General features: G+C 44.6%; 1 protein-coding gene across 1 annotated transcript in view; it reads left to right on the top strand.

Annotated features, from left to right (window-relative positions):
* The window catches only part of tle2b (TLE family member 2, transcriptional corepressor b), a 102,909-nt gene that overhangs the window by 73,779 nt on the left and 10,722 nt on the right, over positions 1–18,408 (top strand). The window contains exons 13-17 of the mRNA XM_083766618.1: positions 1,493–1,546; positions 9,999–10,172; positions 12,305–12,461; positions 15,501–15,670; positions 16,987–17,066. Of these exons, the coding sequence (XP_083622744.1) occupies positions 1,493–1,546; positions 9,999–10,172; positions 12,305–12,461; positions 15,501–15,670; positions 16,987–17,066 (635 nt within the window). The remainder of the gene's footprint in view (positions 1–1,492; positions 1,547–9,998; positions 10,173–12,304; positions 12,462–15,500; positions 15,671–16,986; positions 17,067–18,408) is intronic.

The following is an 18,408-nucleotide window of genomic DNA, read 5'->3' as shown; positions in this document are numbered from 1 at the left end:
AACAATTACAGAATGTAGAAGAATTGTTATTTTGATCAACGTTTGCCTCTCCTGTGGTACCAACATCGATACAGCATAGAATTGTGGACAAAAACCTATCCGGCGACAACACAATATTCTCCGCGGGTCTGCGAGGCTAAATCTCATCAAATGGGGGTCTGTCTGTGGCTCAAATGCTGAATAAATAATGGACCGTGATATGAAAATGCTTGAAAACCACTCCAGCTATAGACTCCACTATATCAATGCACTCATTCCCCATTTTACATTTCTCTATTTGTCTTCCATCTCTAAAAGAGAGGAAGAGAAACAGAAGAAGCGATGGACACCATGGTGTCTCACTCACGCCCCCCCCCCCACCCCTCTTTTTCTCTCTCTCTCCCCTCTCTCTCTCTCTCTCTCTCTCTCTCTCTCTCTCTCTCTCTCTCTCTCTCTCTCTCTCTCTCTCTCTCCCCCCCTCTCTCTCTCCCCTGCCGTGTGTGCTACCGTGCTCTTGCCTGTGTAGTAATGGTTTTTCACAACACATCCTAATGAGGAAGTGATGTCACTCCGTGGCTGATGTCAATAGGAACATCAGGCCGTGATCACATCAAAGCGCCGCGTTGCCATGGTGACTAAGTGCCATCGCTGTCAGCCATGTTCCCATCAGCCCCAGGAACATGTTCCCATCAGCCCCAGGAACATGGAGAGAGGAGAGACAGTGTAGTGATGGAGCTACGGGCGGAGGGTGGCCAAAGACACTGTGCGTGTGTGTGTGTGTGTGTGTGTGTGTGTGTGTGTGTGTGTGTGTGTGTGTGTGCGCGTGTGTGTGTGTGTGTGTGTGCGTGTGTGTGCGTGTGTGTGCGCGTGTGCGTGCGTGCATGTGCGAAGGCCTGTTTCTCCGTTTGTCTTAGATGTTGTATGATCTACTCAGAGGCAAAAAGAAGCATAGTGCAGGCTGCACTGATATTGATTTATCGTGTGTGCGTGCGTGTGTGTGCGCGTGTGCGTGCGTGCTTACCGCAGTGTATTGTACTGTACAGTATGTGAGCACCTGCGTTGTTATAAATAATACAGTACTGCAGTACAACCATCCATTAGCTTCTTTGCAGTTATTTATTGATTACTTTATTGATGAATCAAATAGTTGAGAAGTGTGTTCCTTTTTTTGTTTTTGCAGTGGTGGGAAAAGTACTCACATTTTTTTTACTTAAGTAAGCAATAAGTAAGTAAGCAATATAGAAATGTACTTGAGTAAAAGTACAAAAGTATTGGCATTCAAATATACTTAAAGTACCAATTAGATGTAGTGGAGTAGAACTAAAAGTATTGGAAATAGGAAATACTCCAGTAAAGTACAAATGCCTCAACATTTTAAATGTACTTACCGGTAGTTGCTTTACAGTTTACACCACTGTTGACTCTTATACTGACCTGTCTGTCTGTCTGTCTGTCTGTCTGTCTGTCTGTCTGTCTGTCTGTCTGTCTGTCTGTCTGTCTGTCTGTCTCTCAGGACAGCGATGGAGACAAGAGTGAAGACAACTTGGTGGTGGACGTCTCAAATGAGGTCAGTTGCACATCTCTACATTGTGGTCAATTTGCCACCACTAGTCCTTACCCGTTCTAATTGATCACATTATTGATTGGGAGGGAATTGTCAACGGATGAGCTTGGGGAGGGCACAAAGTTAATATTATTTGACAAGTGGTCTGCGGAGCATTCCCTGGGGGGGGGGGGGGGGTTCGACTCCCGATCCCGACGGCCTTTACCGCATGTCACTCCCCCATCTCTCTCCCTCATTTCCTGTCAGCCTACTGTCTGTCCCTCTATAAAAAAATATCACCTGTGTGAACTGAGTGGTGCAACTCCCCTCTCCCCCTGCCTCTCTCTCTCTCTCTCTCTCTCTCTCTCTCTGTCTCTCTCTCTCTCTCTCTCTCTCTCTCTCTGTAATTAGCAAGCAACAGTGCAACACTATCTCTCTCTGTTTCTGGCACAACAGCGCCACTTTTGCCCCTACTGGTACTCATAGCCACACACATAGGTTAACACGGACATTGCTGTTCATTGGAGTGGTTGCACCACTCAAAAATAAAATAAAGGCGAAAACCCCATTTAAAAGTACGTCTCTGTGTGGCTGAGAGACGCACGCACGCACGCACTCACACACACACACACACACACACTCACACACGGCACACGCAAATTGGTTTTGACATGGCAGCAGGTCCCTGCACGGCGTGTGCACAGCACAGACAACACTGACAGGCAAGGGCCGGTGTTTAAGCAACCCTATAGGGATTTAGAATGACGCGCGCGCGACCCGTCGTGAGACAGATAATGGAGACAATGTTTATTTTTTTATCACATTCGGTGCAGTATAGGCTATTGTAACATAGTACTTGGCTTTGACTACTTCAGACTGCGTGTCACCACGCTTTCAGCTGCCACGCACCCCCCCCCCCAGCACAATCCCTGTGCTGTTTCACCCGCGCTTGGTGTGAAGTGATATCGAGTGACGTTCGAACATTGCAAAGTTGTCGCTATATGATATGGGGGAGGAAGCGAGAGTGAATCTAATGTTACTGATCAGTATGGCTAAAGGGCAGCTATAGGCTAGAGACTTGGGGAGTGAGGGTGCGTTCAAAGCTGAAGATATATACTATGTTTCCGGTTGGTTCAGTCGCATCGCTGTGGTCGCTCCCAGGTCAGCATTTATGTAAAGTCCTTTTGCGACAGCTCACTCGTTTCCATGCAAGAGCTGTAGCTGTCTTCCCCCTCCCTCGAGTGGTGGATTATATTATCGATATATTAGGATACAACAGATATAAAAAGTACACAGTAAGTAAACGTTGGGAGTGTAACTATATTTATTAACCCATTTTGACCTAAATTCAATTCTGCAAATTCCTTCTAAATGCTGACAGTTTTCTGAAAGACTCTTTCTATGTCAGTGGTTCTCAAACATTTGAGGACCCCCAAAAAGTATGTAATTGACCGCCGACGCTCATCTGAAACTGTTGTTCCAGAGAAGATTTGAGTTAAAAACGTTCACTCTGAAAATGTATTCGATACACGATTTTTCAAAAATAGCTAAAAGTATAACATAATGCTTAAAACACCCGCCCAAAATGGGTTAAGCAATATTCTGAACTGTAACCAAATGACCCCGCGCGTGTTGGCCGTGGTGGAATAATGTTACAGTCCAGTCCACCACTGGAGCAGATGAAACAGGCGTGTCAGTGTGTCGGCAGGTCGGCAGTTTGTTGCAGCGGCGGTGGGCCAGGCGCGAAATTGTATAGGCCACTGTTTGTTGTGTTGCGGCTGTAGCAGAGGAAGCATGAACAGTGGGGTAACCCCGAGAACAGTGGCCTGTGATGCAGGTGACGCTATAGGGGCGGGGGTGGACATTTTAATTCACTAATACATCACATTTAAATTTGTTAAATGGGAAAAAGGACTTTGTTAAGACCTCCATAATGTCATGGTCAATGCCTGTGTGAAAAGTGAGAGCGGTTGGTGCAGCCAGTGAGGAGCTTTCAGACTTTCAGACATCCATGCAGACATTGAGTGAATTTTTGTTTGTTGATACTGTACATTGGTTCACAAAAACGGACTCAGTCAGGACACATTAAGTATGTGTCCCTTTGTGTTTTGTTTCCTACTGTACGTACATTTGTTCCAACATATTTTTTTAATTAATATTATTTAAAAACATTTTCAATAAACATTGATCTGACCTCATCAAACCCTGTACACTCAAGACACGCTCCATATATACTGTATGGCCAGTACAGAATTCATTCCATATGTTGATCTGACTCCCCCCCCCCCAATGCCAAAGCACCAGTGTTCGCCCAGCAGCAGTCTGCCGTCACCCAGGCAGATGCAGATCCTCAGGCGTCTTACTGGTATAGATCTGCTATTTTCACTATAGTTTGGGTCCCGAGGCAAACGTCTAATTTCTCTTTTGGGTCTGGGCCTGAAAAGTTTGGGAACCACTGCTCTGCAATATCTGCTGTATGTTCTCCTTTATTATTTACGGAAATTGTATCAGAAATGACACAATTTGACACAATGATTTCTGTACATCTCCTAGAACGGTGGTTCCCAAACCAGTAAATGGTGCATTAATATAGCGCAATTCTTTCCCGATGATCATTACATAGATTGTGCATTACATTCACCCATTCACACACACAGCCATGCAAGGCACCAACCATGCAGGGGAGCAGTTAAAATATATTTTCACCAGTTTCAATCTGCTGTCCACATTTTTTCTCAAAAAGAGAACTTTATTTTCCCTATATGACACCACTGTGCCTTGAGATTTTGACTTGCCCTTCGGCTGCGCCTTGGGCACAAAAAAGTTAGAAAAGCCCCGACCTAGAAATAACGATGTTCCTTCATAAAAACTCATTACATGGCTATAGCGTCTTGATCTGTGCAAGAGTTGCGTGTCCTCTCCCTGTCACAGAAAATATCTCACAGACTCCAGCAGCGCCCCAGACGTGACTGCGCTAGCGCGTTATACCATGTCATTATCCCATTTTGGGCGAGAACCCCTTTTGGTGTTAGCATTATGTTACGCTTTAGCTATTGAAAAATAGCAGATCTACAAGCTCATACAAGCTTGTAGGTCTGCTATTTTTGAAAAATCGAAGAACGACTGACATAGAAACAATAGCTTTTTCAGAAAACTGTCATTTTCAAATAGACATTTTTAGAATCTGATCACAGGTCAAAATGGGTTATGTAAGCATTATATGTGCCTGTCATAAAGTATGTATATCTGACTTCAGACCAGCCTACGGTACGTATCACGGTACAACCCAGAGTTGAACAAATCCTGCCACGGAATAGAACTCTGACAAAAAAAACGAGAAAAAAAAACCCCATATATTACCACGTTGTCGTGCAAAAGGTGTTCGTCCTTGTCACAGAAGGTATCGTTGACGTCGTTGAGGGTTAACCCACGAAGGACTAGCGGTCTTTATCCAACGCTCTGTGACGCCGCGCTGCAGCCCACACATCAATAACCCATTTAGACCCCAGTTAAAAACATTAGCTTTGAGAGAATGTATATTCGAAGATTTGCGGCACATTTTTTTACGATTTTTCCAAAAATAGCAGACCTACTGTACGTGGCGCGCTATGAGCTTGTAGATCTGCTATTTCTCAATAGCTAAAGTATGCTTAAAACACCAAAAGGGGTTCACGCCCCAAAATGGGATAAAGCACAAGTCCCACATTAGCCAGAGCTGAAATGAGCCTGGAAGGAACCCGACGCAGCCTGCATCCGTTCCCCATGTACTCAGTGGTGGAAAGTACATTTACTTCAGTACTGTGCTTATAACCCATTTCGACCTGAGACTAGATTCTACAAAATGTCAAATCCTGACAGTTTTCTGAAAAAACCCTATGTTTCTGTGTCAGTGGTTCTCAAACTATATTTCATGTCAAGGACCCCAAAAATTATGAATTGGCCACCGACCCCCCCCCCCCCCCATCTGAAAATAATGTTGTTCCAGGGACCCCCTCCAGAATCAAATATTTGTAGTTCAAAACGTTGAAGATTTGCACTACATTTTCACGATTTTGTCAAAAATAGCAGACCTACAAGTTCATAGCGCGGCACTCGGCTATGAGCTTGTAGATCTGCTATTTTTCAATAGCTAAATTATGACTACTGTATGTTTAAAACACCAAAAGGGGTTCCTGCCCAAAATGGGTTGAGCACTGTAAGTACAATTTTGAGGCACCTTTACTCTACTTATTTGAAACCTCCAGTTACTATTTACTTTGTAGCGTGTAGGTCTGCTATTAAAAAAAAATCTTTGAATATATATTCTTTCAGAGTGAATGTTTTTAACTCAAATGCTTCTGAGGGATTCCTGGAACAACATATTTTCAGACGGGGGTCGGTGGCCAATTATACATATCATTTTTGGGGTCCTTGACATGAAATAGTGAGCACCACTAATACAGAAACATAGGTATTTCAGGAGAAAAAATAAAATACATTTCTGCGTCGGTCCTTAACATTTGAGTGCTTCTCTCCACCACTCTGCGTGTCCTCACGCTAACCCTGGGCTGTCCGTCTGGCAGCGTTTATAATCTGGAAGTCGCACTGTTGTGAATAATCTGCTGCACGTTACAGCTAGCGTCGGAAAGTGTGTCAGTCCTTCCCTCGTGTGTAAGCCTGTGTGTACAGTTAATGAATGTGGCATGTGTGCGCGTGTGCGTGTGTGTGTGCGTGTGTGTGCGTGCGTGCGCGCACGTAATGCGTGTGTGCGTGCTCCAGTGTAATGCGTTTGTTTGGGTGTGTCTATATGATAGCGTGTGGACGGTGTGGCCATCTAGATCCGTCTCTGTCTGTCTGAGACGGGATTGCATTTGATTGCGTGTCTTTGCACCTGTTGAGTGTATTGTGTGTGTGTGTGTGTGTGTGTGTGTGTGTGTGTGTGTGTGTGTGTGTGTGTGTGTGTGTGTGTGTGTGTGTGTGTGTGTGTGTGTCTGCGTGCCTGCGTGTGTGTGTGTGTGTGAGCACGTGCTCGCTTTAATAGGTAGCGAGCCAGCACGCCTGCTGCAGCAGACTCCTTTTTAATGGGAAACGTTCTTATGTGAGCTCATTTTTACACACCACGGTTTGTGTTGTCTCCCAACGAGACTACACGCACATACACGTACGTGTGCACACACACACACACACACACTTGATTGTTCCCTTGTTGTCTATCCCTCTTTTGTTGTTCTTTTTTCGGTGCCTTTTAGTTTTTTTCCTCTGCTGACTTCCTCCTCTTCCTCCTCACCCTCATTAAATAAACTGCAGTGAGCTTCATTTAATATTATGCAAAGCCATCCGTGGCCCTTGGAATATTTTACTTCCTTAAATACTTCATGCCGTGTACCAAAATATGTTTTATTTAAGCCCCTCTGTATTTTGATATTGCACACAAAAGTGGAAGCGGTCTCTTGTGTGATTTGGATTCCGGTATAATGGGAGTGGAGGGGGACAGGGGAGGGGGAGGGGGAAAAATGTGTGTAATGGCAGGAAAAGAAAATAAGAGGTGTGTGTGTGTGTGTGTGTGTGTGTGTGTGTGTGTGTGTGTGTGTGTGTGTGTGTGTGTGTGTGTGTGTGTGTGTGTGTGTGTGTGTGTGTGTGTGTGTGTGTGTGTGTGTGTGTGTGTGTGTGTGTGTGTGTGTGTGTGCATTGGTGTAGGTGGATAGCGAGTTTGGGTGCATGAGTGTTTCATTGCAATCGGCGCAGAAACCTCTTATGTCCATATTTTAACGTTTATCTGTAAAATAATGCCCTATTTCGTCACGCTAACAGTTAGGGCTGCACGATATGGACAACATTTCATATCTCTGTATTTGTGCCAAATATTGCAATATCGATACGATATACGATATAATCCCTTAAAATGCCATATTCTATCTTTAAAGTGAAAACATGAACATTCAAAAAAGTGTGTTAGTGAGTTGGCTAACGCACTGGATCAGGGCTAACAGCAATGCAACGGAGAGGTGGTTTATTTTCCGAGGGGCACATGCTAAAACAGAGGGATGTTACTGGCTTTAGAAGTGGCGATATATCCAATTCTAATCGATATATTGACGATGTATCTATATCGTCTGATATTGCGCATGTTCATATACCTCGATACGATAACGATGTATTGTGCAGCCTTACTAACAGTGTCACAAAACACGTCTCACTACGGCACCTTTTGAGCTTGTCTTAGCTCCTTGTTTAACTGGAATCCTGAAAAGTAACCGTTTTGGACATACACGGTTTCCATCCAGCAGCAACGGTTTCTTTGTTCGTGTGTGTGCGTGTCACCGTGTGCGTGTGTGCATGTGTGCGTGTGTGTGTGTGTGTGTGTGTGTGTGTGCTTAATTGACTGTGCTGATCACAGCCTCATGCAGTGAGAAGTGCTGACTCCAGCACTATGGTGTTCTGAGGGAGGGAACAGTGGAAGTGCATGTAGTGAACAGTGTAAAGTAGCCTAACTATACATTTACTCAAGTACTGTACTTAACTGCTGAACACATTGCACGCTTTATAGTATAATATGACAAGATACCGTGACTGCCGGTATTGTTTAATTACCTTTGGAGCATATGCCGAAGTATTTGTGCATTTGATCCGTGAAAATAGTCCCATGATCCACCGTTGTGATGCGGAAGAACAACAAACAGTTCCAAGCCTAAAACCCCGTTCACTTGCATTGAACTCATTTTCCCAGAAGCCCTTGCAGCCCAGTGCACGGATTGATTTCCGGTTATGTCATCATAACGCATCGACCCCGTCACGTACATTTCATTTAGCATGCATTTTTAGCGTCCACGTAAAAACGGCCCAAATCCCCGTGTGCACGCACGCACGCCATCTTTATTGACATTATGGCTCAAAACGAGATGAAATAGGCATTTTCGGCACGTGATAAATCATTAATCCATCCTCACTCTAATGAAAAATCACAGCGCCTCCACCCGGGGTCTAGATAAATTTCACTTCGAAGACCGCCCCTTGTCTGCTCCTGTTACAGATTTGGCTGGCACCTGCTACCTAAAGCTCTACCGCCCTCTGGCGTTCAAGGAGTTTTAAGCACAATGTTGTACTTTGCTTGAGTATTTCCAATTTCCTCTATTGTACTTTTACTACATTTACTACATGCTACATTTATTTGAAACCTTTGGTTATTGTAGATTTTGATCATTATTACAAAACATACATTAAACACTTCAGCCCCATTGCAGCCATTTTCACAAGTTCACAATGCACATTGTGAGCTTGTGGATCTGGCTTTTGGGCAGGGACTACCACTGCACCACCCGAGCACTTACATCCCTTGTTTAATGTATGCTCCTGTCGTACGATAGTCAATCCGCTACTTAAAGTAAGAAGTATAAATCCGCCTTCTCGTGTTTCCAGTGGTCAAATTATGACAGAAATCCCTTTACAAAGTAATACGAAGATTATGACTCGCAACTTACTTTTCATTTTTATTTTAATTACATTCTCTTCTTTTTTTAGACACTAGTACTATTTTGTATTGAGAAGCAGACACCGCAGCAAAGGAATGTAAGTCTAGAATGTTGGCTGCAAAACTCCAGCTCTACATTTACACTCTCAGGGTTAAGTTAACACTCGGCAGCTTTGCTATGCATACAGTTGACAAACTAGGCATAGACGGGCCAAACAACCAATGCATGCTAGCTGCGTGCTAGCATGCATGTATATGTTTGTCCACCAGTGAACCTAATCAAAGCGCCGGGGTTGTGTTTTTCTTAGCCTTACTATGATGTTTACATTGGACGTATTTGGCCGCCTCGTCTGTGCTAATAAATAATGACTTCATGAAGCTGGCACGCATGATGAAGAGAACCCGATAGCATGTTGGCCCGCGTATCACACAGCCTGTGACATCATTTAATTTCTCCATTTGTAACTCGGAGAGTGTACCGATATGATAATGGTCATAATAAACGTTATTCATAGAGCAAATTTCACGAGATAGATGCAGTGCATCTGATGCAGTGCAAAGTGCTTTACAGAGCAATGATAAGAGAAAAAAAGCTAAAACCTAACATTAAAACTACAGCGAAATGGCAACAGATCAGACAGAACAGAGGCAAGAAAGCAACCAGGTGCTCAGGAGGTGTGCAGGTATAAAAAATTTAAAAATAGTAAAAAAGGGGTCAATCGGGATAACACATCTATATAGAACAAAGCGTATAGATCCGGGCACACTCCATGTTAAAAAGGAGGAAAACTTCATTCAGACGACGTGTTTGGACCTATACGTCTCTGTCTCTGTGTTTTGGACGCGTTTGGACCTATACGTCTCTGTCTCTGTGTTTTGGACGTGTTTGGACCTATACGTCTCTGTCTCTGTGTTTTGGACGTGTTTGGACCTATACGTCTCTGTCTCTGTGTTTTGGACGTGTTTGGACCTATACGTCTCTGTCTCTGTGTTTTGGACCTATACGTCTCTGTCTCTGTGTTTTGTCAGGAGCCTAACTCGCCCGCCGGCAGCCCCCCCCACTCCCCCCTGCATGGGAACGGCCTGGACCGGGGGGCCCCCACCCTGAGGAAGGAGCTCCCGGGGTCCCCCGGCGCCGGAGACTCCGCCTCGTCTCCCAACCCCCGCAGCCCCACCCCCGGGAAGGCCAAGGACCCTGCACAGGTACCGTACCGCACCGTACCGCACCGTACCGTACCGTACCGTACCGTACCGTACCCTACCGTACAGCACCGTACCGTACCGTACCGTACCGCACTGCACTGCACTGCACTGCACTGCCCTCCTCAGACACTGGGGTCGGGACCCATGTGTGGGTCGCGGACACATTTTTTTGTGGGTCTCTTTCTTTTTCTGTTTTTTCCTACAATTTAATTATTATTACTTTATTTATATAATTATTTATTTCTTATTTATTTATATTATTAACATTTTCATGAATTAAAAACAAATTCAAAGATTTTTTTCCCCCCAGTAATTTCATGAAGAAATCAAGGACAAATCTGAGGAATTCCATAAATTCGAGAACAAAGGTTTTTTACAAGACAAGTAGTAGCGAAAATAGCCGAATAGTAGATCGGCTATTTTCACTAGTTTGGGTCCCGCGGGCAAACATAATATTGTTTTTTTTTTTTTTTTTTTTTGGGGGGGGGGGGTGTCTGAGGGCTAAAAAGTACCAAAAAGAACCACTATACTGTACTGTGTACAGTATATAGTACACAGTCTGTACAGAGAAAGCACAATACAGCCTGTAGTGTAGAGAAAGCTTTGTAGAAAAAGGCCATTTATATCCCTGGCGCTGTTATAACCCTTTGTATCGTCCAGGGACTACTGTACTGTACTGTACTGTACTTTGCAGGCAGTGCAGCAGCTATAGTGTAAATGTCTTTTATGGTATAACCTACTACATAATGTTTTATGTTCTTTTGTGTTTTACCGTGCTCAGGGAAAAAACTCGGGCCAATTACCTCGCCTTTTGTTGTTTGCCCAAAGAGAAAATTGTATGTGTGCTACATTTCATTTCACAGAGTATATACAGTACAGGCAGTACAGGCCTTGTTATTTCTTACCATTACACCCACGCCGCTCCTCTTTGAACAGAACAACCCTCTGAACCCGCCGCACGTATATAGTAGAACCATTAGCCAAGTGGCAGCTAGGGTCTGAAGGAACTATCGTATCATGTTCTTCCCGCGAGGGGCTGAATGAGTGTGTATACACTAACTACAGCACCGGTGGAAGGTAACCAAGTACATTACTTAACCCATTCTGACCTGAGATCAGATTCTAAAAATGTCTTCTACATCCTGACAGTTTTCTGAAAAAGCTATGTTTCTATTTCAGTCGTTCTTCGATTTTTCAAAAATAGCAGACCTACAAGCTTGTAGCGCGCCACTCGGTGGCGCGCTATGAGCTTGTAGATCTGCATAGCATAACATGATGCTAACACCAAAAGGCGTTCCCGACCCAAAATTGATTAAAAGTACAAATTTGAGGTACTTTTACTCTACTGGAGTATTTCCAATTTTCACCACTATACACCTCAGAGGAAAATATTGTCCACTCCACTGAATTTACATGAACACTTTAGTTACTGTACTATTGTAGTTACTTTGTAGATTATTATTATTACAAAATACACTAAGCAAAATAACTAAAATATGATAAAACTAGACTAACACTAAAACATTCCAGGTGACTAAAATGTGACTAAAACTAAATGAAAGCCATTCAAAAGACCATGACTAAAACTAAAATCTAAATTTGCCTCCCTTCATACTGTAGTTAGGCTTGTCATCGTTACAAATGGAAGTTGTACATTAATGAATTGCCACAAAAATAATTGCGATTTAACAATTCAATTGTGTTTTTTTCTTGTTTTTTTTTGCATTGAACATTGGAACGTTACAATTAGTATGTTTCTGTTTGCCTTTTAGACTTCACAATCACAAGTTGCACAGGACAGATGTGACAAATAACTTAAATATACAAATAAATCACTTACACATTAATGTTTGTTTCTCTCCACATTTTTTAGAAAACAGTGGAAATAGTTGGTCTACAATACATGCTTACAACACATCACAAAGTGACGCAAGCTTGTAGATCTGCTATTTCTGCTCCTTTTTCGAAAATGCATGGTCATTTTTCAACATGGAAGTGATTAAAATTATTGCGATCATCGCAAATAATTGCGATTGCCCCGACCATGTAATAATCGCGACAGACCTAACTGCATAGTCTGTTGTGTGTGCATTACTTATACCGTCTTCACTTTGATCCTATCCCTGCCCCAGATGGACAAGTCCCACCAGTCTCCGTTGTCCAATAAGTCTGGGACCCCGTCCCCGTCCCACCGGGAGGCCCTCACCCCTGGGGCCCCGGGGGGCCCCGGCCCCAGCACCTCCTGCCTTCGCCTGGTCAGCAAAGCTGCCTCTGGAGCCGACCCGCTGGGTGAGAGACCTCAGTCAAGGGCTGTTAAAACGTCTGTTATCCTGTTGGATTTCTGAGAGTTTTCCCCACTAAGCTGCCTTTGCCAGCTACAGTACGTACCCAGGATGTGGAACTCTCTTCCTCTCCATATCAGACCTGGCAACCTCAGTTGATGACTTTAATAAGAGGCGGCTAAAAACCCATTACTATGACCTCACTTTTAAAGGGACACTTCACCCTTTTTGCAAAAAAATATATGTTAATGACGTTTAGAAGCTTTAGATCACTTTCCTGGGGGTATTTATGTGTGTAATATGTGGTTTTAGATATTTTAGATTGTAGCAGTGAGCCTGTTGTCTCTGATGTCATGGACACTGGTCTCACTACCTTCCTGGACTACAATTCCCATAATTATTTGGTGCACTGCTCCTCCTTGTGGATAGGGGGAGAGCTGTCTTACTGAGACAACATGTAGTCCAGGAAGGAAGTGAGCCCAGTGTCCATGACATCAGAGACAACAGGCTCACTGCTACAATCTAAAATATCTAAAACCACATTTTACATACATAAAGACCCCCAGGAAAGTGTTCTAAAGCTTCTAAACATCATTAACATATATTTTTTTGCAAAAAGGGTGAAGTGTCCCTTTAACTGATTCTGTTTCCTTCCTGATTCATTATCTTGAATTTACTTTTAATTTCAACGAATTCTACGGACCAGATTTGAAGCTATTACTTTTGTTTTTACCCTTGTTCAATTTTTTGCATTCATGTGAATGAACTTTACTTGTATGTGAAGCACTTTGAACTACACTTGTGTCTGAAAGGTGCTCTATAAATAAAGATTATTATTATTATTATTAACCTTTGAAAAAAATAATCGGATATTCTGCAGCACTCCATTCAGTGTCTTTGTGAGAAGAGTAATGGAGGCAGGCTGGCACGGTGAAGTGTTTACCTGACGTTCCAATGACGGGAAATGTTTCTCTTTCTTTTTTTCCGGAGCCTCCACACGATAAGAGCACAAGCTCTTTTGATGTGTTTCATTAATCAATAAATAGTGGAGTGGAGAGTTTAGACCATCGTTCAGCTCAGGACACTGTTGAGGAAGAATGAGTCATGGCTGTGTAAAACCTACAAGTGGAGGAGATGGAAGATGGGAAACATCCACTCAAAACTAGCTAATGGTGTTCTCTTTGGTTTAATGGGACAGCAGCCACTCAAAATTCAGAAGTACAGTCGTAGCTGCTGTACAAATGGATGGCCCACGTGATGGATGAAATGCACTCAAAACACATTCTGTTGTGCTTCTTTTGTTGACGTGCCATTGAAATGTAGTAGATGTATAGCGGTTGTCAGGCTACCTGAAAATAACCAGCCGAACGCTGAAAGCAACATTATTCATGAACGCAGAGTAGAAGTAGACGACATTTCTGTCTGTTTTGTTTATTTGCGTAATATCTGCTATTGAAAAATAGCAGATCAGATCTACAATCTCGAGCTTGTAGGTCTGCTATTTTAGAAAAATCGAAGAACGACAACGTAGCTGATCTCAGGTCAAAATGGATTAATACTTTTACTTTTGATACTCGAACGTCGGCACTTCTGGCCCGAATACGGCGTACCCCCGCCCCGTCCGTTCAACAGCAGATTGTATACCGCCGCCACCGTCGGCGTGCACGGTGGAGAGGTAACGTTTAAGATGAAAGGTTCCGTTTCATAAAACATCCTTTGCTAAGTCGTCGGGAAGTGACGGCGTCTCTCCATGGTGTCTGTGCATGGGTCAGTGTAATGGACACGGGATTAGATCGGGGGGACAGCATGGTTCCCAGCATCTCTCTGGTCAGCGTGTGGATCAGGGGGGACAGCATGGTTCCCAGCATGGTGGCCCTGCATCTCTCTGGTCAGCCTGTGGATGAGGGGGCAGCATGGTTCCCAGTGGGAGGCCCCAGCGGGCGAGGAAAATAGGGTCAGTGTGGTATGGACACTGGCTTGGATCATTGGAGCATGCTGCCTCCATCTGATCTGCATGCAAAAGGGCCAAAATCAGCCCTCAGCGGCTTCTGACAGAAATATCCCGTCCCCTATACTGGGCGGAGATTGTACCGAAAAAAGTACAGTACTTCTGAATACAGTATTCAGTGATTTTACTTAATTCAAATATCACTTTTTTTTTACCTTCTTTTTTGGATAATCCTCCCTACTATAAAGTGTGCTGACCGTATGAGGACTTCCTCCCTGTCCCCAGTGAGCCCCTGGGGTCAAACAACCCTAATTTCGGTTTGGGCTTTGGGTGGCTAAGCCTTCATCCAATCAGGATGAGAGGAGCCTTCCTCCAATCATGATCGAGCGGGGGCGGGCCTTGGTGCACGTGCTGTGGGCCTGTTGCACTTCCCCCAAGGGGCCAGTGAGGCACTCCAACGCTGCGCCCTAGTGGTAAGAGGAAGGACTGCAGGCGGACCAGTGGATTCATGACGAGGAAACCCTGTGCAACCGAGGGCTCAATGTTAAAGCCCAGCTGCCCACCAAAATGTGGTGCCCAAATGCTGAATCGGCGAAAAAAGGCGGAAGTAGACGGTCCTTCCGGGTGCTTCAAAACGCCACTGAGCAACTTCCACTGACATGAATAGCGGAGGGGGCGGAGCTTCGCGCCAGATCAGTCTCTATCCTTTTAATACTCTATGACTTCCCCCCACTGTAGTGTGTGCATGTGCAGTGTGCATGTGCATCTTGATACCGGGGGGGGGGGGGGGGGGACCAGGGGGTTTTCCAAATCACCCAAATCACTGAATGTTCCTTTAAGTAAATGTACTTAGTTACTTTCCACCACTGCTGACGAGAGTTGGTTCTGTTGAGCCCGGAATGGAAAATTCCACCCGCATGTGGCAACGCCCAACATCCAAGTAACACAACTTGCACCACCACTGGTTTGGAAATACTATAATAAATGTCGTCAGAAAATAAGCAGATTGGGGCTCCTCCATGACCGTTTGTGCTTTCTTTCTGTGCCTCCTCTCCTTTACACCCACCCCCACCCCATTGCCCTATACCCTCCCACCAGCTCTCCGCAGTCCCATGTCTGTGCCCTCTGGTGCGTACCCGTCTCACTTTGGGGTGGTGTCCCACGCAGGACTGAACGGGGAACTGGCCAGTCCCGGAGGCTTCGGCGGGGCCCTGACCCTCTCGCCCCAGATCAGTGCGGCGGCCAGCGCCTACACCCGCAGCCCCATGGTGAGCAGCTCCCTCCTCCTCTACACGCCATTTCTCTCAAATAATGGCCACGGCATTTTGGAAAGAAGACTTCATAGAGATGTCCCGATGCTGTATCGGTATCGGAGACATTATCGGTATCGGCCTTTTTTTGGTCATATCGGGTCATTATCGGTATCGGCGAATACGCCAGTCTAACCACCGATAAATAATGTTGGGGCATGTGGAGTTTGCTTTTCGAGTTGCCCAAACTGCAAGTGCACATTTGAGTGAGGAGTTATATGCTATTAACAACACAAGATAAAATAAGCAATTTTCGTTTTTTTATTATTATAAATATTATTCTCTGGTATCGGTATCGGCTAATACAGAAATTGTGGTATCTGGATCGGATCAGGAACGAAAAAAGTGTATCGGGATCCCTAGAAAGAACCTGGGGCCCTTCCCTAATTCCTTCACAGGTGTTACCGATGATACTAACGTCAACATTAACACGCTAACATTTTGGTTCCATTTGTACACTTTCAGAGTTATGGGGGTCCTTGAAATTACAAACTAAATCTGGAACAGAGCCTTAATTAGTATCATCGGAATTAGGAAGAGTTATTTCCAAAATGTGCATAGATAGAGCCTTTTGTAATTTGAAGCCAAAACGTTATTATGGTTTAGCATTTTTTCCATTCGTTTTCATTTTCATTTCGTGAATGAGAAACTAAGGACATTTTCTCCATGATTCTAGTTGGCTTTAGTTAGTTTTGTGCAAAAAAAGTACTACCGAAGCAGACAACCCGCAGCACTCCAGGTTAGAACAAAGTCCTTACATTGCAAGGCTTGAATATAGGATGAAATCAAACAAATGCACTCATTGTATGTCCTTTTCACATGAATGGATTTCTTTATTTAGTTGATAACTAATGCGTTTCGGCCTGTTTGGCCTTCGTCAGCGTTATGACAAGACAGTTAGTTTAGTAAAATCCTCCCTGAAGAAGACGTTTCCAGGTGGAAACACTGCTATTCCATAAACCCTGCATTGTGACTACCGGTATATGCGCGTGCAGCATTTTCTTTACATTTACACTTATTCATCAAGGCCAGCAGCACCTCATCAACACTGGTGTGTCCTTAGTTTGTTGGGTTTTGTAAACATACATTATTCGTGTAAACTCACGTTTTTCCTCTTTTCTTTTCTTTTTCATTCCAGTTTTCGTTATGTCGTATAGTGAACTATATAATAACCCTGACCGGAGCGTCTTCCGTTCGTCAGTCGTATAATAACGAGGTCATTATTACACACACCTGTTGGTCATGGATCCACCTGTTCATTGTTCCTCCCCCAGGTGGCCTATGAGTCTCGCTCTCACCTCCGGGCTCCCGGGCTGTCCTCGTCCATGTCTGGCTCCTCCGGAGGCGGCAAGCCGTGAGTTCCCCATACCAGCACAGCATTATCTCATTATTACCGTACTACTAATGTATGCGCGTCCTGTCAGTTATTGATGTCGTAGAGTTGTTAGACTATATGCTTTGCCCTGTCTGAGAACCAAGCAGACTACTGTACAGTACGTTCTCCCCGCGCAGACACCATCTGGGTTAGCGGCGTTAAGTCGCCAGCGATGGCAACCGTCTGTCTCTCTCTATGCCTGTCATGATGAAGTCGCCGCCTCCACCATACCTTGCCGTGTCATTAATTCTCACTGTTTCACAGTCTGTCGACAGCGCCGCCGCAGACGAGGCGGAATGTGTGAAAGCTGACATGGCTGGCGTGATGACAGGGCTGACAGAAACAGATATATATTATGACAAATAGATGTTTAAATTTGGCTTCAGTGACGATCTAAAAATATGTTGGCTTTTAGAAGGGAAGCTGCGGAAGGATGGCTTTGTAGCAGCGTGTTCTCTATCTCTATTATACTTAGCTCTGTCTGAGCCCTGAACAGGTGGAGCGAAATCCCTTCACGACGGACGACGTACGTCGCGACGTATATTTTTCCGTCGCAACGTATATTCGAGTACGTCCTGGCGTAAATATCAATTCGTCCCGGCAGAACGGACTCGTCGCGGCTATATCTACCCGTTTGCGACGTAATAGGGTGACTATTATTTTCCGTCGCGCCAGAACGGGACTCGTCGCAGCTATATCTACCCGTTGTGGCGTGAGCTGGACTCGTCGCGGCAGAACGTGACTCGTCGCGACTATATCTACCCGTTTGCGACGTGCGCCTCGCCGGTCCGGTCTCCAGGCGAGCCTGCGTCCTTCATATATATTTTTTTTCTGCTCTCGTTGGACTTAACTTTAAAAGTCCAATGGAACACCTCTTTGTAACGGGCCGCTGTAGCATAGTGGTCTAATCCCTCGCCTCTCTATTCTTTTTTGCTGAGGACGCTGGTTCAATTCCCGCTCGCGGCAGACCAAAATTATTATATTTTAGACAGACACACAGACAGACAGACAGACAGACTGCCTGTCTGCCTGCCTGTCTGCCTGCCTAATGTATTGTAAATAATGTATTCATTCCATACGGCTATTTCTTTTTAATATAAAAACTTTTGTCTTTCGCGCGATTCGAACCAGCGTCGTCAGCACCAAAACATTGAGAGGCGAGTGATTAAACCGCTAGACTACAGCGGCCATACGTTACAAAGAAGTGTTTCATTGGACTTATAAAGACAATAGCACCCAGCTGCAGTCTCGCAAGGGGAGGGACCGGAAGTGCTTTTATTTCCGGCTTCCACGTGCACAAGCGCACATACACGCACGCGAA

The sequence above is a fragment of the Protomyctophum parallelum genome (genome assembly GCF_964188405.1).
Source record: "Protomyctophum parallelum genome assembly, chromosome: 6".
Classification (NCBI taxonomy): Eukaryota; Metazoa; Chordata; class Actinopteri; order Myctophiformes; family Myctophidae; genus Protomyctophum; species Protomyctophum parallelum.
The sequence above is the reverse complement of the archived record's forward strand: the minus strand, read 5'-3'. Positions and strand labels throughout refer to the sequence as shown.